At 40.1% G+C, this 19,114-nt stretch overlaps 1 protein-coding gene and 1 non-coding gene across 2 annotated transcripts; one reads left to right on the top strand and one right to left on the bottom strand.

The window, feature by feature from the left end:
- Positions 1-1,067: 1,067 nt before the first annotated feature.
- On the bottom strand, positions 1,068-11,636 carry ppp2cab (protein phosphatase 2 catalytic subunit alpha b). The gene is made up of 7 exons (XM_085289603.1): positions 11,281-11,636; positions 3,292-3,501; positions 2,990-3,163; positions 2,792-2,881; positions 2,509-2,670; positions 2,037-2,155; positions 1,068-1,877 (listed from the first exon to the last, which is right to left on the bottom strand). Exons 1-7 carry the CDS (start codon positions 11,380-11,382, stop codon positions 1,805-1,807), a joined length of 930 nt encoding a protein of 309 aa, XP_085145729.1. The 5' UTR covers positions 11,383-11,636; the 3' UTR covers positions 1,068-1,804.
- Positions 11,637-12,785: 1,149 nt separating this feature from the next.
- On the top strand, positions 12,786-12,874 carry trnay-gua (transfer RNA tyrosine (anticodon GUA)). The gene is given in 2 exon segments: positions 12,786-12,822; positions 12,839-12,874. It is a non-coding gene; the product is annotated as a tRNA-Tyr (tRNA).
- Positions 12,875-19,114: the final 6,240 nt, after the last annotated feature.

Genomic DNA, 19,114 nt, shown 5'->3' on the forward strand with positions numbered 1-19,114 from the left:
GATGCCACTTAATTTCAAAATAGTAAGTCATCACAGCACTTTAGCTGCAGTAGGACACAAAAAAATTCACAGTGGGTGTTATGACAGCTAAAAACTTTAATTTAAAAAATAAAAAGTCAGATACAGTCAACATTTTAATAAATTGTAATGTATTAGTTCTATAAGCATCCAAGTTCATAAAAGATCACTTATCTTTGGGGATATTAATGTTCTTTGAGGTTTCACCTCATAATTTGTGGAGTGGTCTAGGAGCAATCACCTGCTTCAGAATGTGAACAAGACCAGAAAGATGGTGCTTGACTTCAGAAAGGAAGAGGACAGCTCCACTGCCGGTACTCACCCTGTTAATGTGGTTGAGGAGTGCAGGTACCTGGGCTTCTACATAGACAACAGGTTGTATACCAGAATGAGAAGGGCAAGCTTGGTTTCCTCAAAAATCAATGGATGCAGCAAAGTAATGAAGACTTTTTATCACTGAGATGTAGTGACTGATGTTCCCTGTACTGTGGTTGGCTGGGGGAGGAGCAGCTTTAGAGCTGAGATACCAACTGAGTAAATTAACTGCCTAGCAAGGCTAGCTCTGTGATTAGCAGCAAACTGGACACTTTTGAAGCACTGGTGGAGAGCAAACCATCATGGTGGATCCTGACCACCTTCTCTAACAGTCTGTTTCAGCTCTGCTGAGACAAGGACAGCCATCGGAAGTCTTAACCACATGCTATCACCTTCTATAAAACAGTGATATCTGGCTGAGAGGCATCTGCCAGATTTTATTATTGGCTTTGCATCATCACTTAAATTGCTATAACAAAAAATAATTCCCCAAATATGAGATAAAGTACTTATCATCATAAGTAAAACACTTCTAATTAGCATTCCTAAGAGATAAAAGATTTAAAAAAAAAAATAACTGGGTGCTCACGTTCATACTTGATCGCTGGGAAAATGCAAAATTGTGGTAAATGTTGGCATCAATGTACATTGAAATTTAATCCCAGGTCAATGCAAGGACAGTGTAATTCAAACCATAACATATGAGGACAAACAAGCAAAAACACAAGAGCATATTCACATCAAGAAGCCACCTTCGTCTTTATTAATAAAATTGTTTGGTTAATACAGATGCTGTAGCTCAGAGGGAGTCAGTGAGCTGAAGTGGATGAACACTCCATGTAATCTTAAACACCAAGCTGTGTGACTGCAAAAAACAAAACAAAACAAAGCAAAAAAAAAAATAATTAAAAAAAACAAGAACAAGAAACCTTGTGTAGAGCTTGGGTTGGGAAGAAGAAAAAAAAGGGAAAAAAAACAAACAAACATCTGTAGTGTGAAATCTTTTCCATATTTTGACATATGTTACATTTCTTTTCATTTACAAAAGTGCAAACAGATCACGTTCAGATCTACTCAATATAAGCCATGGCGCGTGGGACTCAAACAGCCGCATTCAGAGTAGCAAAATTTATGTCTTGGACCTCGGTGCCATCAGTCCAGCTACACAGTAACAGGAAAGGGAATTTAAACATTTCTGTTTTGTTTTTTCCATATAATGGGAAGATTCGCAATACAAGTCCTCGGCAATGGATATTGTTATGATTATGGCACACACTTTTTGGTCCATCCTCAGACACGGACATTGTTTTTTGCTAAATGCTTAAATAGTTGTTTTTTTCGTGTGTGTTGATATACAATGTGTACCGGTGTGCCTCCTGCTCCACCCCAAGTCTCTCACCCTCCCAGTTCATGTTGTCATCAGTTGAAAGTCATACTGTACAAATGTCAAAGGGCAATCAATAATCAGAGTTTACAGGAAGTAGTCTGGGGTGCGGCGAGTGACGTGGGGCTCCCCTCTGCGAGGCGCTGGATCAAACTGCAAGCTGGGTAGAAGGAGTAGAAAGAATAAATACGATTTGTTAACCACTATATGTTTTATATACAATTACAGCTGGGTCCCAAAGCTACCAGAATGCATCGTGCCTTAGACTTTACAGGGTTTAAAATAAAACCTAAAGGATTTAGGACTTTTCGGTACTTACAAAGAGTATTTTAGGGTGTCGTCTAGTTCCATGATTGCCGCCTGGTTGCCGCAGCGGTAGCAGTAGTTGGGAGCGCTAAATATTGTCACCACGTTCCTCTCGTGGCACCAGTTGTAACCCTGAGGGAGGCAGATGCATTATTCACTGGAAATGTATAATTCAGAATAAACTGCAACTCTAATGCAAATCTAAAACTGAACTCGCCCTTGAACTCTGTATGACTGGTTGATGGTGATATAACCATTTTGTCCCGATGTTCTCTGTAGCAGCGAGGCTTTCAACTCCATTTTTTGTACGGTTAGTGCACTTCCAAAGGTTGGAGGAGCTATTTATCGTAACGGCTCTTTGTTGCAGTTAAATTCATATTAGCGTGCTGACTGCCGGTTGGAATCAAGCCGTCTTTCCTGAGCTTATTCACCCCTCAGCAGCAGATGGATTATTTGTATGCACATCAAATGAGCCAGTGACATACCTCCATAACCAGCTGGTGGGCACGGGACACCAATGTGAGGCGGTTGGCGTGGTTGAAAGTCTCCGAAATGTCCTGACCGAATGTGTAGCCGGCTCCTCGCGGAGAGATGCCCCAGCCACCGCGGTCATCCGGGTCCGACCACAGCAGGTCACACATGGGACCCTACAGGAGACAAGGAGGAGGAAACAAATTGGTTTATGGGCTGGATGGACTTAAACAGCCACTCTTATTAGCTCAATTTAGCTTTCAAATATTATAGATGTATTTAAAATGTCATTGTTACCTCATGTGGCACTTCCTGTAAACGGTCCAATGCCCTAATATGATCCAGTGTATCTATGGATGGTGACAGGCCTCCATGAAGGCAGAAAATCTAGAGGGAGAGGAAGGAAACATGAATCTAATTAATATTTCCTCTACTAATGTTTGATTCTTTCAGAACATTACGCTTACATATGTGAAACCGAGTTTATATTCTTACCTGAGAGTCTACCAAGGCAGTGAGGGGCAGGTAATCGAACAGGTCTGTGAAGTACTTCCAAACATTGGCGTTACCATATTTCCGTAGACACTCGTCATAGAAGCCATACACTTGCGTGATCTGTCTGCTCTCGTGATTCCCTCTGAGGATTGTGATGCGCTCTTGGAAGCGAACCTGAGGGGAAAAAAAAAAAAAAAATAGCAGAGAAAAGATCTGAATGTTATTTTTTTATTCTCATTCAAATAAATAAATGAATACATTTCAGGTTTAGACAAAGTCAAATGTCAGAACATATCACATACCTTTAGTGCTACTAGTAAAGTGACGGTTTCTACAGAGTAGTACCCTCTGTCCACGTAATCTCCCATGAACAAGTAGTTTGTGTCTGGAGACTTCCCTCCGATCTTGAACAGCTCCATGAGGTCATGAAACTGGCCGTGCACGTCTCCGCACACAGTCACCGGACATCTCACCTCTTGAACGTTTGACTCCTTTGTCAGGATCTCCTTTGCCTGGTTGGAAAAAAGAAATAATTCAATAAATAAATCTGCCTGGTTCAGGGTTTGAAAAACAAATGATCCCCACTACCGAAACATGCCAAAAATGTACAAGTCTGAAATACCAAAAGGCAGCTGGGACAAAGCAACAATGGCCTAAGAACATTTTAAGTTTTATTCATCTAAACCTGCCACTGATTAGTTCCAACACAGAGGAAGTCATGTGATCCGTTAATCACATGCACAATACAATGTAATTTCCAGGGTCATTCTTTGTTCTTTATTTGAGAGCTGGACAATTTCCTGACATCCCCACTCCCCAATTTCCACATCAGCCTCCGGGGAATCCATTAAGATGCTACACAGTGATTATAGCATAAACCGAAACACCACCACCAGAAGCTCTCTATGGATGTAAGCCTCTAAAATGCGCGCGCGCGCGTGTGTGTGTGTGTGTGTGTGTGTGTGTGTGTGTGTGTGTGTGTGTGTGTGTGTGTGTGTGTGTGTGTGTGTGTCTTTTATTAGTTTCCTGCAGGTCTGGCTTGCAGTGCTTGGAATTGCAGCTCTGGCTGCACTGCAACATTTCCCAAAAAAATCAATTAGTGTGATGCTCCACAACCCAAAAAAAAAAAAAAATGATTGGAGACTGGCTGCTGCCACTTCTGGATGGAAAAACACTTGGTTTGCTCTGATTATTCATTTAAGAGGACTCAACCAAAGCCAAAAGTGCTGTAGCAATGTAACATGACCGCTACAGCTAAAAGTAGATGCGATGAGAAATGTTATTCTTAGACATAGTTCAATCGACTCAGAATTCACCGTGAAGCAGTCGAAAACCTGCCGAGCGTGAGTCACTGTGTGGCCTACAGCTAATGCTTCTGGAGGTGGAAAAAAAATAGGATACTGCTGTCTCATTCAATGCACACAGGAAAAATACACACCAAAAACCTGAAGCTGATATTTTATTTGAACAACCACTTTTTGGAGCCTCTCAGTTCAGAGCAGGGTTTTCTTTGGGGGGGAGGGGGTAGAAATGTGTATTTTTTTCCAGCTTAAAAATATACCCTGGCATTCTGTGAATCATTTTCACCAGCCAGCTGCCTGCTTGTTATGCGGTCTTTAGCTGCAGTTGCCAGATTAAAACAAAACAATAGGAGAACACTTTAAACAGCATCAATACTAAATCTGGACACCCACAACAAGCCCTGTTCCTAGAGTCAGTCTAACGTGGCTCTCTTCCAGCCACGAAAGCCTAATGTTTTGTCAACGACGCAATCTGAGCAGCCGTGCATACTGTCCCCTTTAAACAACAGGGTGAGAGAGAGAATCGACAGAGTCAGAGTGCTATAGCTGGCCTGTCAACAGCAGATGGGACAAACTCAGAGTCAAAAGGACAGAGTTGCATCGCCGCACAATGCTGACCTATATAAAGCACGCCCCTCCACGTGCCCATACTGCCATGAGGCAGGAGGCTTTTCAGTGACTGGGCTTAGCTTGGCAGGCTGACCGCTGTTTCTGCCTTTAAAGCAATTGAGCTGCTAAGCCCAAGAGAATATTCTCGATGTCTGCATTAAAGTCAAACAGCGATAAGTTTTCATCCCAATCTCACGCCAACCCTTATTAGTGGCGTGAGGGGAAATAAACAAGCAAACAAACACGCACTTTAAGTAGGCCAGGTCAGGCTGTCTGGGATCCTCTTTACTTTTCACCGCTCTGCACTCAACTTCTTCATTTCCTTTGCTCACAGTTTCAGTTTAATTAAGCACAACATGCAATTCAAACACTGTATAACTGGAGAAGAGCTAAAAAGACTAAATTAGTCTCGCAAAATCACGCAACAGTGATAGGAATCTAAACAGTTTTTTGTTATTGAGCACAATGACTACTATTCACTTTCCCAATAAGGCAGATGAGAAATATAAATTCAATAAAGAAATAAAATGTGTTATTTCCTCAGCCTTGAGGTTATCCACCATGTCTGAGGAACTCTCCAGCTAAAATAGTTTCAATAAAAACGGCAACTGCACACAGATAAAATAAATTAGACTTTTACGACTATATTTTTTTTTACTCAGAAGCAACCAAAACAAGTATTTCAATAAGGTAAATAATACAAAAAAGATAGAAGCACAATTAAATATGAGCAAATAAAGTTCAACAAAACAAATGAACTCTTTCCCGCAAAGAGACGGAATTTGACGAGCTCCTCTGTACGCTTCATGACGAGTTTTGACATCTCATTATTTCTCAATAAAGATGTGGTTTGATAACCTTTAAAAGAGTTTCTGGGTTTTTCCAACAGTAGCTGCATAGGCAGAGATGCAAACCCAGTCATTTTGTTCTATAACCAGGCCTCAAATACGTCAGGCACAGCTCAGTTAAGAAAAGAGCTACGAGGACTGTTATCTACCGACACATCAAGGTTTTCCACTGAGTACATACACAATGAAATGTGAGGAAATCACAAAAAGATATGTGAGCCTTTGGCTTCGTATTTGTGACCGACCCACGAGCGTCTGCATCCATCCATTTATCATTTGAACGCTCTTAACAAGTTTTTGGGTGTAACATTTGATCTTCGGCTCTGTAACCTTACACTAAAGTCGATGTGTAATGTGTTCAGTGACGTATCAGGTGTCACCTCTGCGTCCCAGATTGGGTAAACTGATAACTTGATTAATGTAATGTGCTTTCTCTTTATAGCTTTATGCACAAAAAAGGGGTGGGGTGCCTGTCAATATCCTTCACAAAATGTCACTTTTATCACCTGAGATTAACTTCCGATTAAATATTACATAAACTGGAGAAGGTAAATCAATACAGTGTGACCTGATGTTAGGACTTTTCACTTCTCGAAATTTGAGATCGGATTTAGTGAAATCCACAAAACAGTGTGTGAGGCAACTGTTTATCCACGAGATGTCCAGTAACAGTATGTACTCTGGAACGCTGTGATTGTGAAAAAGGATGACCGCACTGATTACTCAAGCACCTCGTCCAAAGTACAGATCACACCTGCCACAGAGAGCAAACTCTGCTAAGATTACGACTGCACTCAAGGCGCAGGACGGCCTGCGTTCAACAAAGTGCTTATTCAAGAGCCCCGACATGAAGTCAGCAGTTTTGGTCAGCTAAATCAGCCCATCAGTGTGGAAGAACCAGCCAAAGGCTCACCTGCAGACAGCTTCAGGTGAAATAAATCTGACAGCTCTGCAAGACTGTAACCACAAGCAATGACCTCACTCCTGATTTATGGTAGCTGAATGTTATGCATACTGCCAACCTCACCGAGTGAAACCACTGTAAAAATAATTAACACGAGCAGCAGACAAATGGTGGCAGGTTATGTCTGATTTCATCAGCATTTCTGCTATGACAGTATGAATTTTGATGACATGTATTTCACAACTCATTTTGCCTTGGATGCACTCAAAGACCACCGAGCAAACATCCATTTCTGATGTTTTTTTAATGAGTCAACCAGAGATACAAAAAAAGGTCAAGCAGATGACATCAGTTCTAACAAGTGGGTCAACTGCAGCAATGTGACCAAATTATTGCATCACTGTGGCACACTTTAGAGGTCTCTACACACCTGCGTCATTGCATTTCTTATCTACCCTTCAAGATGGTTCACCCAACGCAAGATTCAAGATGAAGTAGACCAAGTTAACATGTTTCGAAAGATAAGAAAATGACTGTGGCTGACTGCAGCCAAAATACCAAAAAACACACGCTATACAAATATGGCTTAAATGAAGTAGAAACAAAGTAGCACAAAAAGATGAAGGAGAACAAATAAATAGAATAGAAAAAAAAGAGGCCAATCCAAAAAATATATAAATCTACATATAATACAATAAGGAGCTTACAATATTACACACAGAAACCATCTCTGGATGATTATGTAACCCTTTAATAGGTTTATTTTTGGCCAAAGGAAAAAGCAGAAGGTCACAAAAAGGTTAACTCTCCCCATCTGTGACACATTATTCATTTAATCACATTTTCTCTGCAAAATTGACGGCAACATCAAACCAGTATCCAGTAAGCAGACCCCAGTCTGCAGTCACCTAATTCAAACCTGGCTCAGTGCTAAATTGTCAAACCAATGAGCTTACTTCTGTGAAACAAACAACTTTTGCAACAACATCCAGACTCTTAAGAGTGAGGAGCCTACGATAATGCAAACTGGGGAAAAAATTAAAATCGCAATTAATCACGTTAAACAGAGGAACACTTCAAAGCATTGCCTCTCAGCACACTGACACCAGGCTGAGGCTCTGGTATGACCGGCCTTCTTGTGAGACAACTGGAAGGGCAGATTACACAGCACATCTCATTCCTCTGCACCCACACGCATCCCCAAAACAAACACGGCCTCTATCTGAGTCACAATGAACAGTGTTATCCTGAGTCACACACTCTGATCCCCTTAGCAACAAAGGCTTTCACAGTGTTAGTGATGCAACTCACAATCAATCATATCCTCGGCTATTTTTAAAATCCGGGAGGATGTTGTGTGGGAGCCTTCTGCTGAATGTATAAACAACATTCACTGGGTGGGAGGGGTGGATGGACAGATACAAGTAGACAGTGTGGAGAAACTGGGCTCCTGACAATGATACAGCCCCCCACCCACCCACCCTCAGCTGCTTTAATGGCATCTTTGCTCCATTAGGAAGGAAACAGGAGAGAGGAACGCTGCATCATTTGTGCAGCTCTTCCATCTACAGCACATGTGCTGTATCGCAGATGTATCACTCAATTATTAGCCGTTTGCTGATATACCAATATCAGTATTTATTACAGATGATATATAGAGATTTAAAAGGTAAAGAGGAGGCAGGAGAAACACCCTTCAACCATGTTATAAGTGTTGATGTGGCAGCCTGCAACTCCCCTGTCAGCAACACGTGCTTGGAATGCCACAAACATGACAGCTGGCTGAGTCTGGCGGAGAGTATACGGGCAATTTATGACTTATTATGACAAGTAAACAAACTGAATTATCATAATATCTCAGTAAGGATTTATTTAAAGGAAAATCTTCAGTTACAGTTGGAGAAATCATTTTTTGTGTGTCTGTAAAGAAAAGACTTGCTGAGATATTTTAAATCCCTGAATATTGTCATCACTCTCAAAAATCCTATATCAGTCGGGATCTAATGTGCTGTGCCAGTATAGCTGTCTTAACAAGTGTTCGCAAGATCCGTCTGTCTTTGAGATAGTTCAACATACAGAAAAAAAACTATGTGCTAAATAAAAGAGGCTAGTATAAACAATCCCTGTGTGCTTTCCAACTAACTCCATTAATAAAAAGGCCAATTTATATGCCCAGCTAAGCACTGACCACCACCACCATCCCTCTAAGCCCTATGGAAAGGATCCCGTCCCTTTTTGGGATCCTGATACACAGTGTAATGAGCATTTAAAATTACTGGGACTCAAATGGAAACAAATATTGGGATTAACGTTCCACTTGAGAATACCAGACCTTTAAACTTCAGCACACAGAACTCCAAACATGGTAGCAGCATAGAAAGAAAAACAGACTCTGAAGACTGTCCAAAAAGAAAAGAAAAAAAGAAAAGAAAAAGCCTCTTCTGTCAGCATAAAGCCTAACAGCAAATTTATAATATTCACTATATACGCTGTCAAGTTATGGTGTCAGTCACTTGACTTCTGACACATAAATCTAACAATCAGAGGACAGGGTGTCAATTCTCCAGCAGGGGGAAGCCTAAAAATGGACCATGACCCAAGGCAGCAACAATATATAGCACGCTTTGGGCAAGAGAGCTTTCTAGAAACAGAAATCCTAGACAGATCAAGATCAGGATTAAAAAGCACAAAAAACAAATCCAAAACCCAAACAAAAAGAGTATTAATTAAAACAATCTGAGGAGAGAACAGTGGTAAAATGTTTAAGAGTAAATGCTCCTTTACAACCAGACATCCAGAGCCGGAAATCAGCACAGAGCAGGGAGATTGGGGTTAAGCTCAGCTCAGACCACAAAATCAAATGGCCAGTTATCAACCAAAGCAGAAGCATATGGGCATAACGACACTCATAACAAGTTAATTAAGGTTAGTTTAAAAAAAAAAAAAAAAAAAAAATTATAATAGTAAAGGAAGGAACCACCTTACACCAGCTTAAAGGTCAACTTCACACTGTGATGATAACATCAAAGGTCAGCGTCTGAGGGAAATTACCATCAAGTCATTTTTCAGCTATTTTTAACTAATTCTATGTTTCCAAAGCAGTGATGCAAAAAAATAGAGCAAAGGACTAAGGAACTCAAATTGAAAATTACAATTCAGGCCAGGCATCACTTTCATCCATTAGGTCATGTTTAAGTTTGAAAACCGCCCACATTATTGCCTCGAACAAGTCATCCTCTCCATTTATAGACATGAGTAAACAGAAGGTAGATAATGGACTCAGTTTCCTGACTACCTGTGAGAGCTGCTGAGGGGCAAAAAAAAAAGCACCACACACACAATCAGCTGGCAGTTTATTAGGCACATCTAATTAAAAACTAACAAGATTATTACTTTGATGGCACGATGTTTGTGGAAATTGCCTTGATTAAGACTTGCGGTGTTTTAGGAGACTGCAGTGTCTGCTGTTGCTGAATTGTGCCGAATTACAGGAGGCGTTTCTCTCATTTAGACTAGCCCTCATTCAGGGTGTTTCTTGGCTTAAAGGATTTTTATTGTCATTCTAACATTTGATGTGAAACAAAGTTTTGCACTCAGCGAACAAGAATGAGAACACCTAAGAACAACGCATACAGAACCAAAGGAGCAGGAAATACATTTGCATTGTAATTTAGCATAAATAAGAAGTGGTGGACAGTGCAGAGCCCAGTGGTTTCTCATGTTTGTTATCTTTGGCTGGGAGCAGCAGAGACTATAGAGCACATTTAGGGCACTGATGGGGCTTTGGCTACATAAACAAACATTATTCATCCACATGTAGTGAAGGTAAACAGACTGTGTTACCTTAATTAACAAGTCTGAGCAATTTGCTATTTTTTTTGGTCATTGGATAACCAAAAATGTATTTTAAGCTCGACTAAACTAAGCCCCACTTAGAAATAACTTGTTATAATTGGAGGGCCAAATGTCTTAAGTAGGTGCCAACTTTCTTTTTCTTTTTTTATTGCAGGAAAAAAACCCTCCTCGATATAAATTGACTGGCTGGATTTATTACCCTGTGCCGAGAGCTACACAGTAAGCTTTTCCTCACCTTTTCATTGCTCCAAGTGGCTGCACCTAAACTGGATACAATCAACCTTAATAGGCTAAATAAAAGGAGCCCAAAAGCCTGACTTTCTCACAAGAAATCAACTTTATCTCTTTCCATTTTGATGCCAGCTGGCCACATTTTTCTTTTACTATTTTCTAACAGCTTCCATACATAAATACTGAGGCAGAGCACTTCCACTCAGTAGCACGGCTAAGAGATGCTGCAGTCACTGTCAGTGTGAATGAGAAGGGCTGTAAATGTGGTATGTGACTTGAATTCAAAGCTTGTGGGTCATTCTAGCTGCCCGGTAAAGCACCAAGAAGCCCGAAAACTACCACATGTAATTTCTTATTTAGCGGTGTAAAGCTGTTTAAACAGAACAGAAGTCTGGGGCAACTCGTAATGATTGTCAAATCCATGCACAACGCAGTGAAATGTACACGATAGACGCCATTTTAAGAATGTCTGGAAGGCGGCGGTGAGGAGGGAGAAGACGTTAGCAATAAGTTAAGGGAGGGAATTAAAAAATAAAATCTTACCTTTTCACATAGTGTTTTTACTTGTCCCTCGGACAGCTGCTTGCATTCATTGAGCTGCTCGATCCACTGATCCAGTTCTTTCGTAAACGCCTTTTCGTCCATTTCTGTGTGTTTTCGGGTTTGCTGCAGTTTGTCACGTTAGCTAATTCGGGTTAGGAGACGACTCTCCCAGAGTTTACCGTCTCTCGAGGGCTTACAAAATGGCCACAGTAGAAGCTAATCACTCTCTTACTAATAGGCGCATGTATCGCTAACTGCCAGATCACTGTGATGATTTGACTGAATTGAAACTGGGAGAGGGAGGGAGAGGTGACAGTTAAGGATCCACCCTTGTCGAGCCGCTGGCGAGCAAATAACAAACTTCCGGTTGTGCTTCGAAATAAAAGCTTCTCGGCGGACAAGTTCTGAAATACACCCTTACCTAAAAGAAAAAAATAAGAAGAAGAACTTGCTAGGCTTAAACATAACAACAATGCAACTAGAAAAAACTAGCATCCGGCAAATAATCGAAAAAAAAATAAGAGTCTTTAATTGACCACCTTTTACAACTTTTCTACGTATGTAAATTTTAATTTTATGTAAACAGCTCAAGTAAACATGGTCTGAATAAATTTCTGCCACACTCTGAAACTTACACAGTGACAAAGGTTGGTAAATATACATAACATATATCCCAGAATGTCGTCTATTATGGTAGATGTTTGAGGATATATTATTTTTATGATGATTGTTATTATTATGTGAAGATTGCGTCAGACTAGGGTATTGTTGAAAAATCTAATAATTTCCGGTCTAACGCTGTGTGGTCTACCTTTACTAAAAACAGAGCGCCGCCCGAAGCAACCAGAGACCTATGAAGGCTACTCACTGATTGGTTCGCTGAGCTGCTTCCTGTGCAGTTTCATTGGCTCGCTGTTTATTGGGGAAGTTACTAACACAAACCAAAGAGAATACGTCATGGCTCTGTGAAAGCATGCCGTGCATTTCACGTTGTGGCCATGATGTCACTGTTTTACCTCCTTGTTGTCAAGGCCAAAAAATGTAAACAAAACAAAAGACAGCGTTGTCTTTTAACCACGCTTTCTTTAACAGGCTTACCTTCCGCATTGTATTCATTCCTCTCAGTTTTCGGTCATAAATAAAGGTCGCTAGGCCCATTTAAAGGAGTTTATTGTTTGTGTACGGTATCAGCAAAACTGCCAAGTGATCTCACTCAGACTCAGTCCTAAAGCCAGTGACTTTCTAACAAAAACAACGATTAAAGATTCGTTGATAATATAATACATCTGTGCGTCACAATGTGCACTCATGATTCATCACTGTAATAAACATAATCAGAGTTAATCTTTCACAAAAAGTTCTCTCTTCACAGAAACACCAAGTTCACCTTTAAATAACACTATATTTCCAAACCATATTTACCTATATTGAATCGTTTATGAGGCACTTTATAAAAACTACAGTTCCCAGGTCAATTTATTTAATTGCCTGTATTCAGGCATGTCCCTTCGATAGCTCAGTTGGTAGAGCGGAGGACTGTAGGTATATGATAGCAGGAATCCTTAGGTCGCTGGTTCAACTCCGGCTCGAAGGAGCTTTTTGGGTGCTTTGAGTACTCCGGGATAGTAGAAAAACACTAAATAAGAATCAGTCCATTTACCATTTACTATATGTGAATTAATCAGCATGGTCAAGCCCCTTCTGTTCTTTGAAATTATGCAAAAGGACTCAGTGACTGAGGGTGAGAGCAACAATTCAGGAAATATTTCGAACTAGAAAAATGTGGGGGGGGGATAAGCTTTAATTGTGAACATTGTTCATCCCATACCAAGCAGTTTGTTAGAATGTGGCAACAACCTTTTTGGGATGAATTTGCTGACACTTTCAGCAATGACCCTGCAGTCGATTCACAAGAACCTTCTTTATATGTATGACAAACTGAAAGTTTCTGACTGCGGCTTTAACAGTTTCAATTCAGCATACGACCTGTTGTTCTTCTTTAACTCTAAATATAGACCTATTATATCATACTGTTATGTGAAGTCCAAAGCAGGTCTTCTCTTGTATTGTGCAAAAACATAAAAGAATGGAGACTTTACTAAGCCTGGTCCCAGTTAATCCCAGACTCAATTAAACTGGTAACATAATAAATCATATTTATTTTAGCTGGGGGCTCTGTGTGGAGCAGGGATCCCACATCTTTTCTAATCAGCCAGAACAACATTTGTCAGTTTGTCTTTAGTTTATTTTGTCTTTATATATATATATATATATATATATATATATATATAGTTTATACTGGAATTTGATGATTTCATTTATTAAAGAAAAAAAGCTATCCAAAACTGGCACTATGTAAAAAAGTAATTGCCCCCTAAATCTAATAACTGGTTGTGCCACCCTTGGCAGTAAGAACTCCAAACAAGTGTTTTCGATAATTGATACTTTCAGTTTGTCTTTTCACTCTTTCACTTTGTCTCTTTGCTCTTTTACTTTGTGGTGGAAGGACTTTAACCCTCTCTTCTTTGTGAAATTATTTTAATTCAGTCACATTGGAGATTTTCCCAGCATGAATGATCTGTTTAAGAAAGTATCAAAGTATCTCAGTTGGATTAAATTTGGGTCTTTGAATGGGCCAAACCCTCGATTTGTTTTGTTTTTTGTTTGTTTGTTTGTTTGTTTTTCCACAGTTGGACTTCGATGGTGTGTTTTGGATTATTGTTCCGCTACAAAACCCAAGTGTTCTTGAGCTTCAGAACAGGAACTGATGGACAGATATTTTCCACCAGGATTTTCTGTCAGACAGCAGAATTCATGGTTCAATCATTTACAGCAAGTTGTTCTGGTCCCAAATCAGCAAAACAGCCCAAGACCATCACACTACCACCACCATGTTTGACTGTTGGTATGATCTTTCTATGAAATGTTGTGTTAGTTTTACACAGGATTCAACAGGATTCAAACCTTCCACAAAGTTCAACTTTTCATCATCAGTCAACAAGACATTTTCCCAATAGTCTTGGGGATCATTAAGATTTGTTATTTTTTTGGCAAATGTAAGATGAGCCTTTGTGATGGTTCATCACTGTTCCAGGTTTTCTCCATTGGTTTTGTAACCCCTTTCAGACTGATAAATGTCAATGACTTTGTTTCTAAGTTGTTTCTTGAGATTGTGATATGATGTGTTGCTTTTTGAGATCTTTTAGCCTATTTCATTTTGTCAGACAGGTTCTATTTAAGTGATTCTTGAGTCAACATGTCTGGCAGCAACCAGGCTTACGTATCACTAATGAAATTGACATCAGCTTTCCAAAAAAATGTGGTTAATCACAACTAATTCATTTAACAATGGATAGCTTTTCTCCATAATAAATGTAATCATCACTTAAATGCTGAATGTTGTTTTCTTTCTCTAAGATTAAAATTTGCTTGATGATCTGAAAAAAAAATAATAAATGTTTGACAAATATGTAAAAAAGCAAAAAAAAACACAAACACAAACAAATGCTTTTTCTTCTGCTTATCTATGGGTCACGTGTACCAGAACCTTTCCAAACACCAGGGTACACCCTGGAGGGGCTGCCACAGAGAACCCCTATAATCACATCTGTGGCCAATTTACAATCACCAACTGACCCTGGAAGCATGTCTTTGGACTGTGGGGGCAGCTCAGCTGGCCAGTGGATACAAATCCAGGTGTCTTGTGCTAACCATCAAAATGATCCCTTTCCATTTTTGACCTACAGTAGCTGTCTGTTTTGATACTAAAACTGTTGCCTTAAAGGATTTTCAGGTCATTTACAATTCTGCCTTCAAATTACCACAAGCTCAAGGCAAGCAAGTGCAGTTTTATTGCTATTCCCTTATTTATTACATCTGTTGTTTTGCTGCTCTGACTGTAGCTTCTCTGTCATGACTTAACTGTATAGTCTAATTGTTTGTGTCAGCAGGAGGTCACCGCTGGTGTAGACTGGTGTCAGCAGAACCACCTGCTGATCAATGCCGGGAAAACCAAGGAGTTGGTGGTGGACTTCCGGAGACGCAGACACACCACACTGACACCAGTGAACATTGAGATAGTGGACTCTTATAGGTACCTGGGTGGTCACCTGAATAATAAACTGGACTGGAGCCACAACACTGATGCTCTCTACAGGAAGGGTCAGAGCAGACTCTACCTGCTGAGGCGGCTGAGGTCATTTGGAGTACAGGGAGCGCTTTTAAAGACCTTCTATGACTCTGTGGTGGCATCTGTCATTTTTCACAGTGTGGTATGTTGGAGCAGCAGTTTATCGGCAGCTGAGAGGAAGAGGTTGGATAAACTCATCAGGAAGGCCAGCTCTGTTCTGGGATGCACCCTGGACCCAGTGCAGGTGGTGGGAGACAGAAGGACTCTGGCCAAAATAACATCTCTGATGGACAGAGTCTCCCACCCCATGCATGTAAATGTTGCTGAACTGCAGAGCTCCTTCAGTGACAGACTGCTGCATCCTCGATGCATGAAGGAGCGTTTCCGCAGGTCCTTCCTCCCTGCAGCTGTCAGACTGTACAATCAGAACTGCTCCCAACAAACATAGATGTTTACATCTGAGCTGTAACTGCAACAATTTAATCAACCGATTCGCACTATAACCTGGTTTGCCTCTTATCTGTAGTTATTTTTATTTAATTTGATAACTGTACAGTACTCTGTTTATAGTAATCATTGTCCTTAATGTAAATATGTAAGAAAAATTGTGTATGTTTCTGTTCTGTGTCCTGTTTGTTGTATATGTGTCTTTCTGGCTGCTGTTACAACCAAATTTCCCTTTGTGGGACAATTAAAGGATTATTCTATTCTATTCTATTCAGCTCTATTCTATTCAATACTCAAACAGAGGCATGAGACTTGTGCCAGAGACTTGTCAAGACTGTTGTGAGCAGAGGCTGACAGAGGTCATAGGGGTTACGTCTAAAAGAATAACCATATACCATCCAGGAAAGCCAGTACATGTCAGTCTTGATGTAGCTCTAGATTTTCAGCAGACTTATGAAAGCTTGACACAAGCATATCCAGGTCCATTCAAAGGCAAATGCAGCCTTTACCACAAACAGAGACCACACATGAAACAATAACAGAGATCAAAGGCTATATCTGCTCTTCCAACACACTGGCACATGTTCAAGTTTGTCACGGCAATTAATAATTATCATATCTTAAATCGGGAAGCTTTGCTGCTTCACAACCATCAATTACTTTTTGAAGGAAAAACTGCTTCTCAATTTTCTGAGTGCTCTTATAACAATCAGACATGACATCAAGAAACTAAATATCTTCAGACAGTGTATATTAATCATGGGCATTCCAGCGATTCCAGCAATGATCTTAATTCTTAATGTTCAGCATCAGTGAGGGGAATGTTATCTCCCTGAAATTGACCATCTATTATTGTTAAGCTCTATTTGAGAGAAAGAAATGCACCAATACATCTATTTTCCTCATACAACAATCACACAGTCCTACAGAGGATGTATCTGTGCTGCAATGACGCATCTGTCCCACTGGGTTTTTGGGTTTTTTTGTTTGTTTGTTTTTAATAAAAAGCAGATTAAAATGTCCCTGGCAGTTTTTCCCCCCTCTCTGTTTTTCCCATTTGAGCCTCTCCTGCAACAGCAATTCATGTAATCAAGCAAATTTTCAAGAGCGCACTCCTCATAATTAGAAATTTCTGTTTGCAAGGTCACAATGGAAACAAGCAGTCATCTTCTGCTTTGCTCAGAAAGGACACAAAAGCATCGGCTGCATCCTTGAAGTAAAATCTAACCAGTATCTCCCTCTGGATCACGCTAATCAACGAGGGGATTGAATTTCAGATCCCTCCTTTGATGAGCCGCTCCTCTTCTCATGTTTGCGTAAACATAGTGGATCATGATACAGTTTTCCACATTATTTTCCACTTGACTCATGATAAGCTTACAGTTCATCAAGTTTCAAGTCTCTTAAACGGTGACCCTGTAGTCTATTTTAGATCACGATAAGCATTCTCTGGATCGTTGTTTTCCACATTAACATTTCATTGATCACTTTGTGAAAAGCTCATCCAGGCTGCCTGATTGTTGTGGCCCTGGCTTTCCCAGCCAGTGGAGTGGGCAGCCATCCAAGCAGGCACACCGTGATGATTTTCCCGTCTACCGTAAACACTCTGCCTGCATTTAGCTGATCTCCTTAGTTGGTTTTCGGTTAAAATCCTGTCCCAAATACGAAAGATGAAGATTCTTCAGTGTCCCTTTGAAAAGAGGGCACTACCCTATCCAGATCTGCCTCCATTGAACTTTATGTTTCCAGATTACTTTGTGATCTGTAGTGAGAGTAGGTAGCAGGAGGGGGTATGTGGTGGATAAAATAGATTGAAAGTCAGCAGAAGCAAGACAACATTATTTTGAAGAGGCGGAAAAGAAGGGACCAAGAACGCATCAAGTGGGGCCACAGGAAATCCGAATGTTCACTCAGAACTATTTAATACGTGTAGATAAGTGGTGATAAACCATATTTTCAAGCTCATATGCAGCGCTGTGTTCTTCCACAGATTTATAGTGTGAAATGTTGAGGTGCATAAGAATTTAAACAATCTTATGATGGAGAGTTGTAAAGTGTTGCAAAGTAGGAAAAAAGTATTTAGACATTTTACTTGAGTACAAGTTATAATCCTACTTAAGTAGCTTACCATGCCACAGGTTGTATATTCAAATGTATTCAAAGTACCTAAAGTAAAAGCATTCATGTGTAATGGCACTTGGAGATTATTGGAACATAATCAATGAATCATTGATATGTATATCTCTTTAATCTTACAACTGTTGATGGTTTTAATTACTTATATGTTGCTCAGTAGCTTGACATGATAATAATGTTATTATTAAAATAATAAAGCTTTAAAAATAAATAGTATGGATTATGAAGTGCAATAATTCAGTATTCAGAATATACTGGAGTAAAATGAAAACTATAATCTATTATATAAATTATATTCCTACTGGTCCTATCCATGATCTCATCCAGGGATGTTGGGGATTGTCGGTTTTAACTTGGCTGTGTTGGGGTGGCACTAGTGGGGACCAATCATATTTAAAGTGGGCTAGTGCCACACCTCCCTTCTAGACACATCAATGCCCCAATTTGAATTCTAGTTTGTGTTCATGTCTGTTAGCAAAGTTGTTTTCGTTTCATTTTACTTGCTGCTTTGTGATCATTCTGATTGTTTTCACCTGTTTTCGGCGCTCCTGTTTCTTGTTAGTTTGAAACACAGACACTGTTCTGTGTTGTCCATAAAGCTCTGTGTATTTGGGCTCCTGTTTTGTGGATTTTGTGTTGTTTTGGGACTTTAGGTGCATTAGTTTCCTGCATCCTGTCCAACACCTCTACGCTCCAATTGATGACGACCAACAATCCCTATGTAAAAGCTAATTCACAAGGGAGCTGCCTTTTTGACAGGTGAATTAGTTAGCCTTCATTGCTAAGTGTTGCATAACTACAGTGATGACAGAGTGTCCTGAAAGTTTGCTTCTACATATAGAAGTGATGACATTATTACACAAAGAGGGGAGCAGCAATGGCAGGTAACATAATACAAGAGGTTAATCCAAAGTTGCACAGTGTGCTGTAGCAGTATGGAGCCAATGTGAGCTCTAATGTACCATCTTTTACTACCAGCAGTCAGCTGCAACTTACCATTAAGCATTAGTGTCTGGTATAGTTCCTATTTGGATACAAAAGCTAGTTAGGTACCTGCTGCTGCCACTGTTGTTGTTATTGAATGTCTAAATTTATATTCACTGTGTGTGCCAAGGAGGTTTG

This window comes from Mchenga conophoros, linkage group LG10 (assembly GCF_057382185.1).
Source record: "Mchenga conophoros isolate Kocher_MC1m ecotype Shallow Benthic linkage group LG10, M_conophoros_male_GT1.1, whole genome shotgun sequence".
Lineage (NCBI taxonomy): Eukaryota > Metazoa > Chordata > Actinopteri > Cichliformes > Cichlidae > Mchenga > Mchenga conophoros.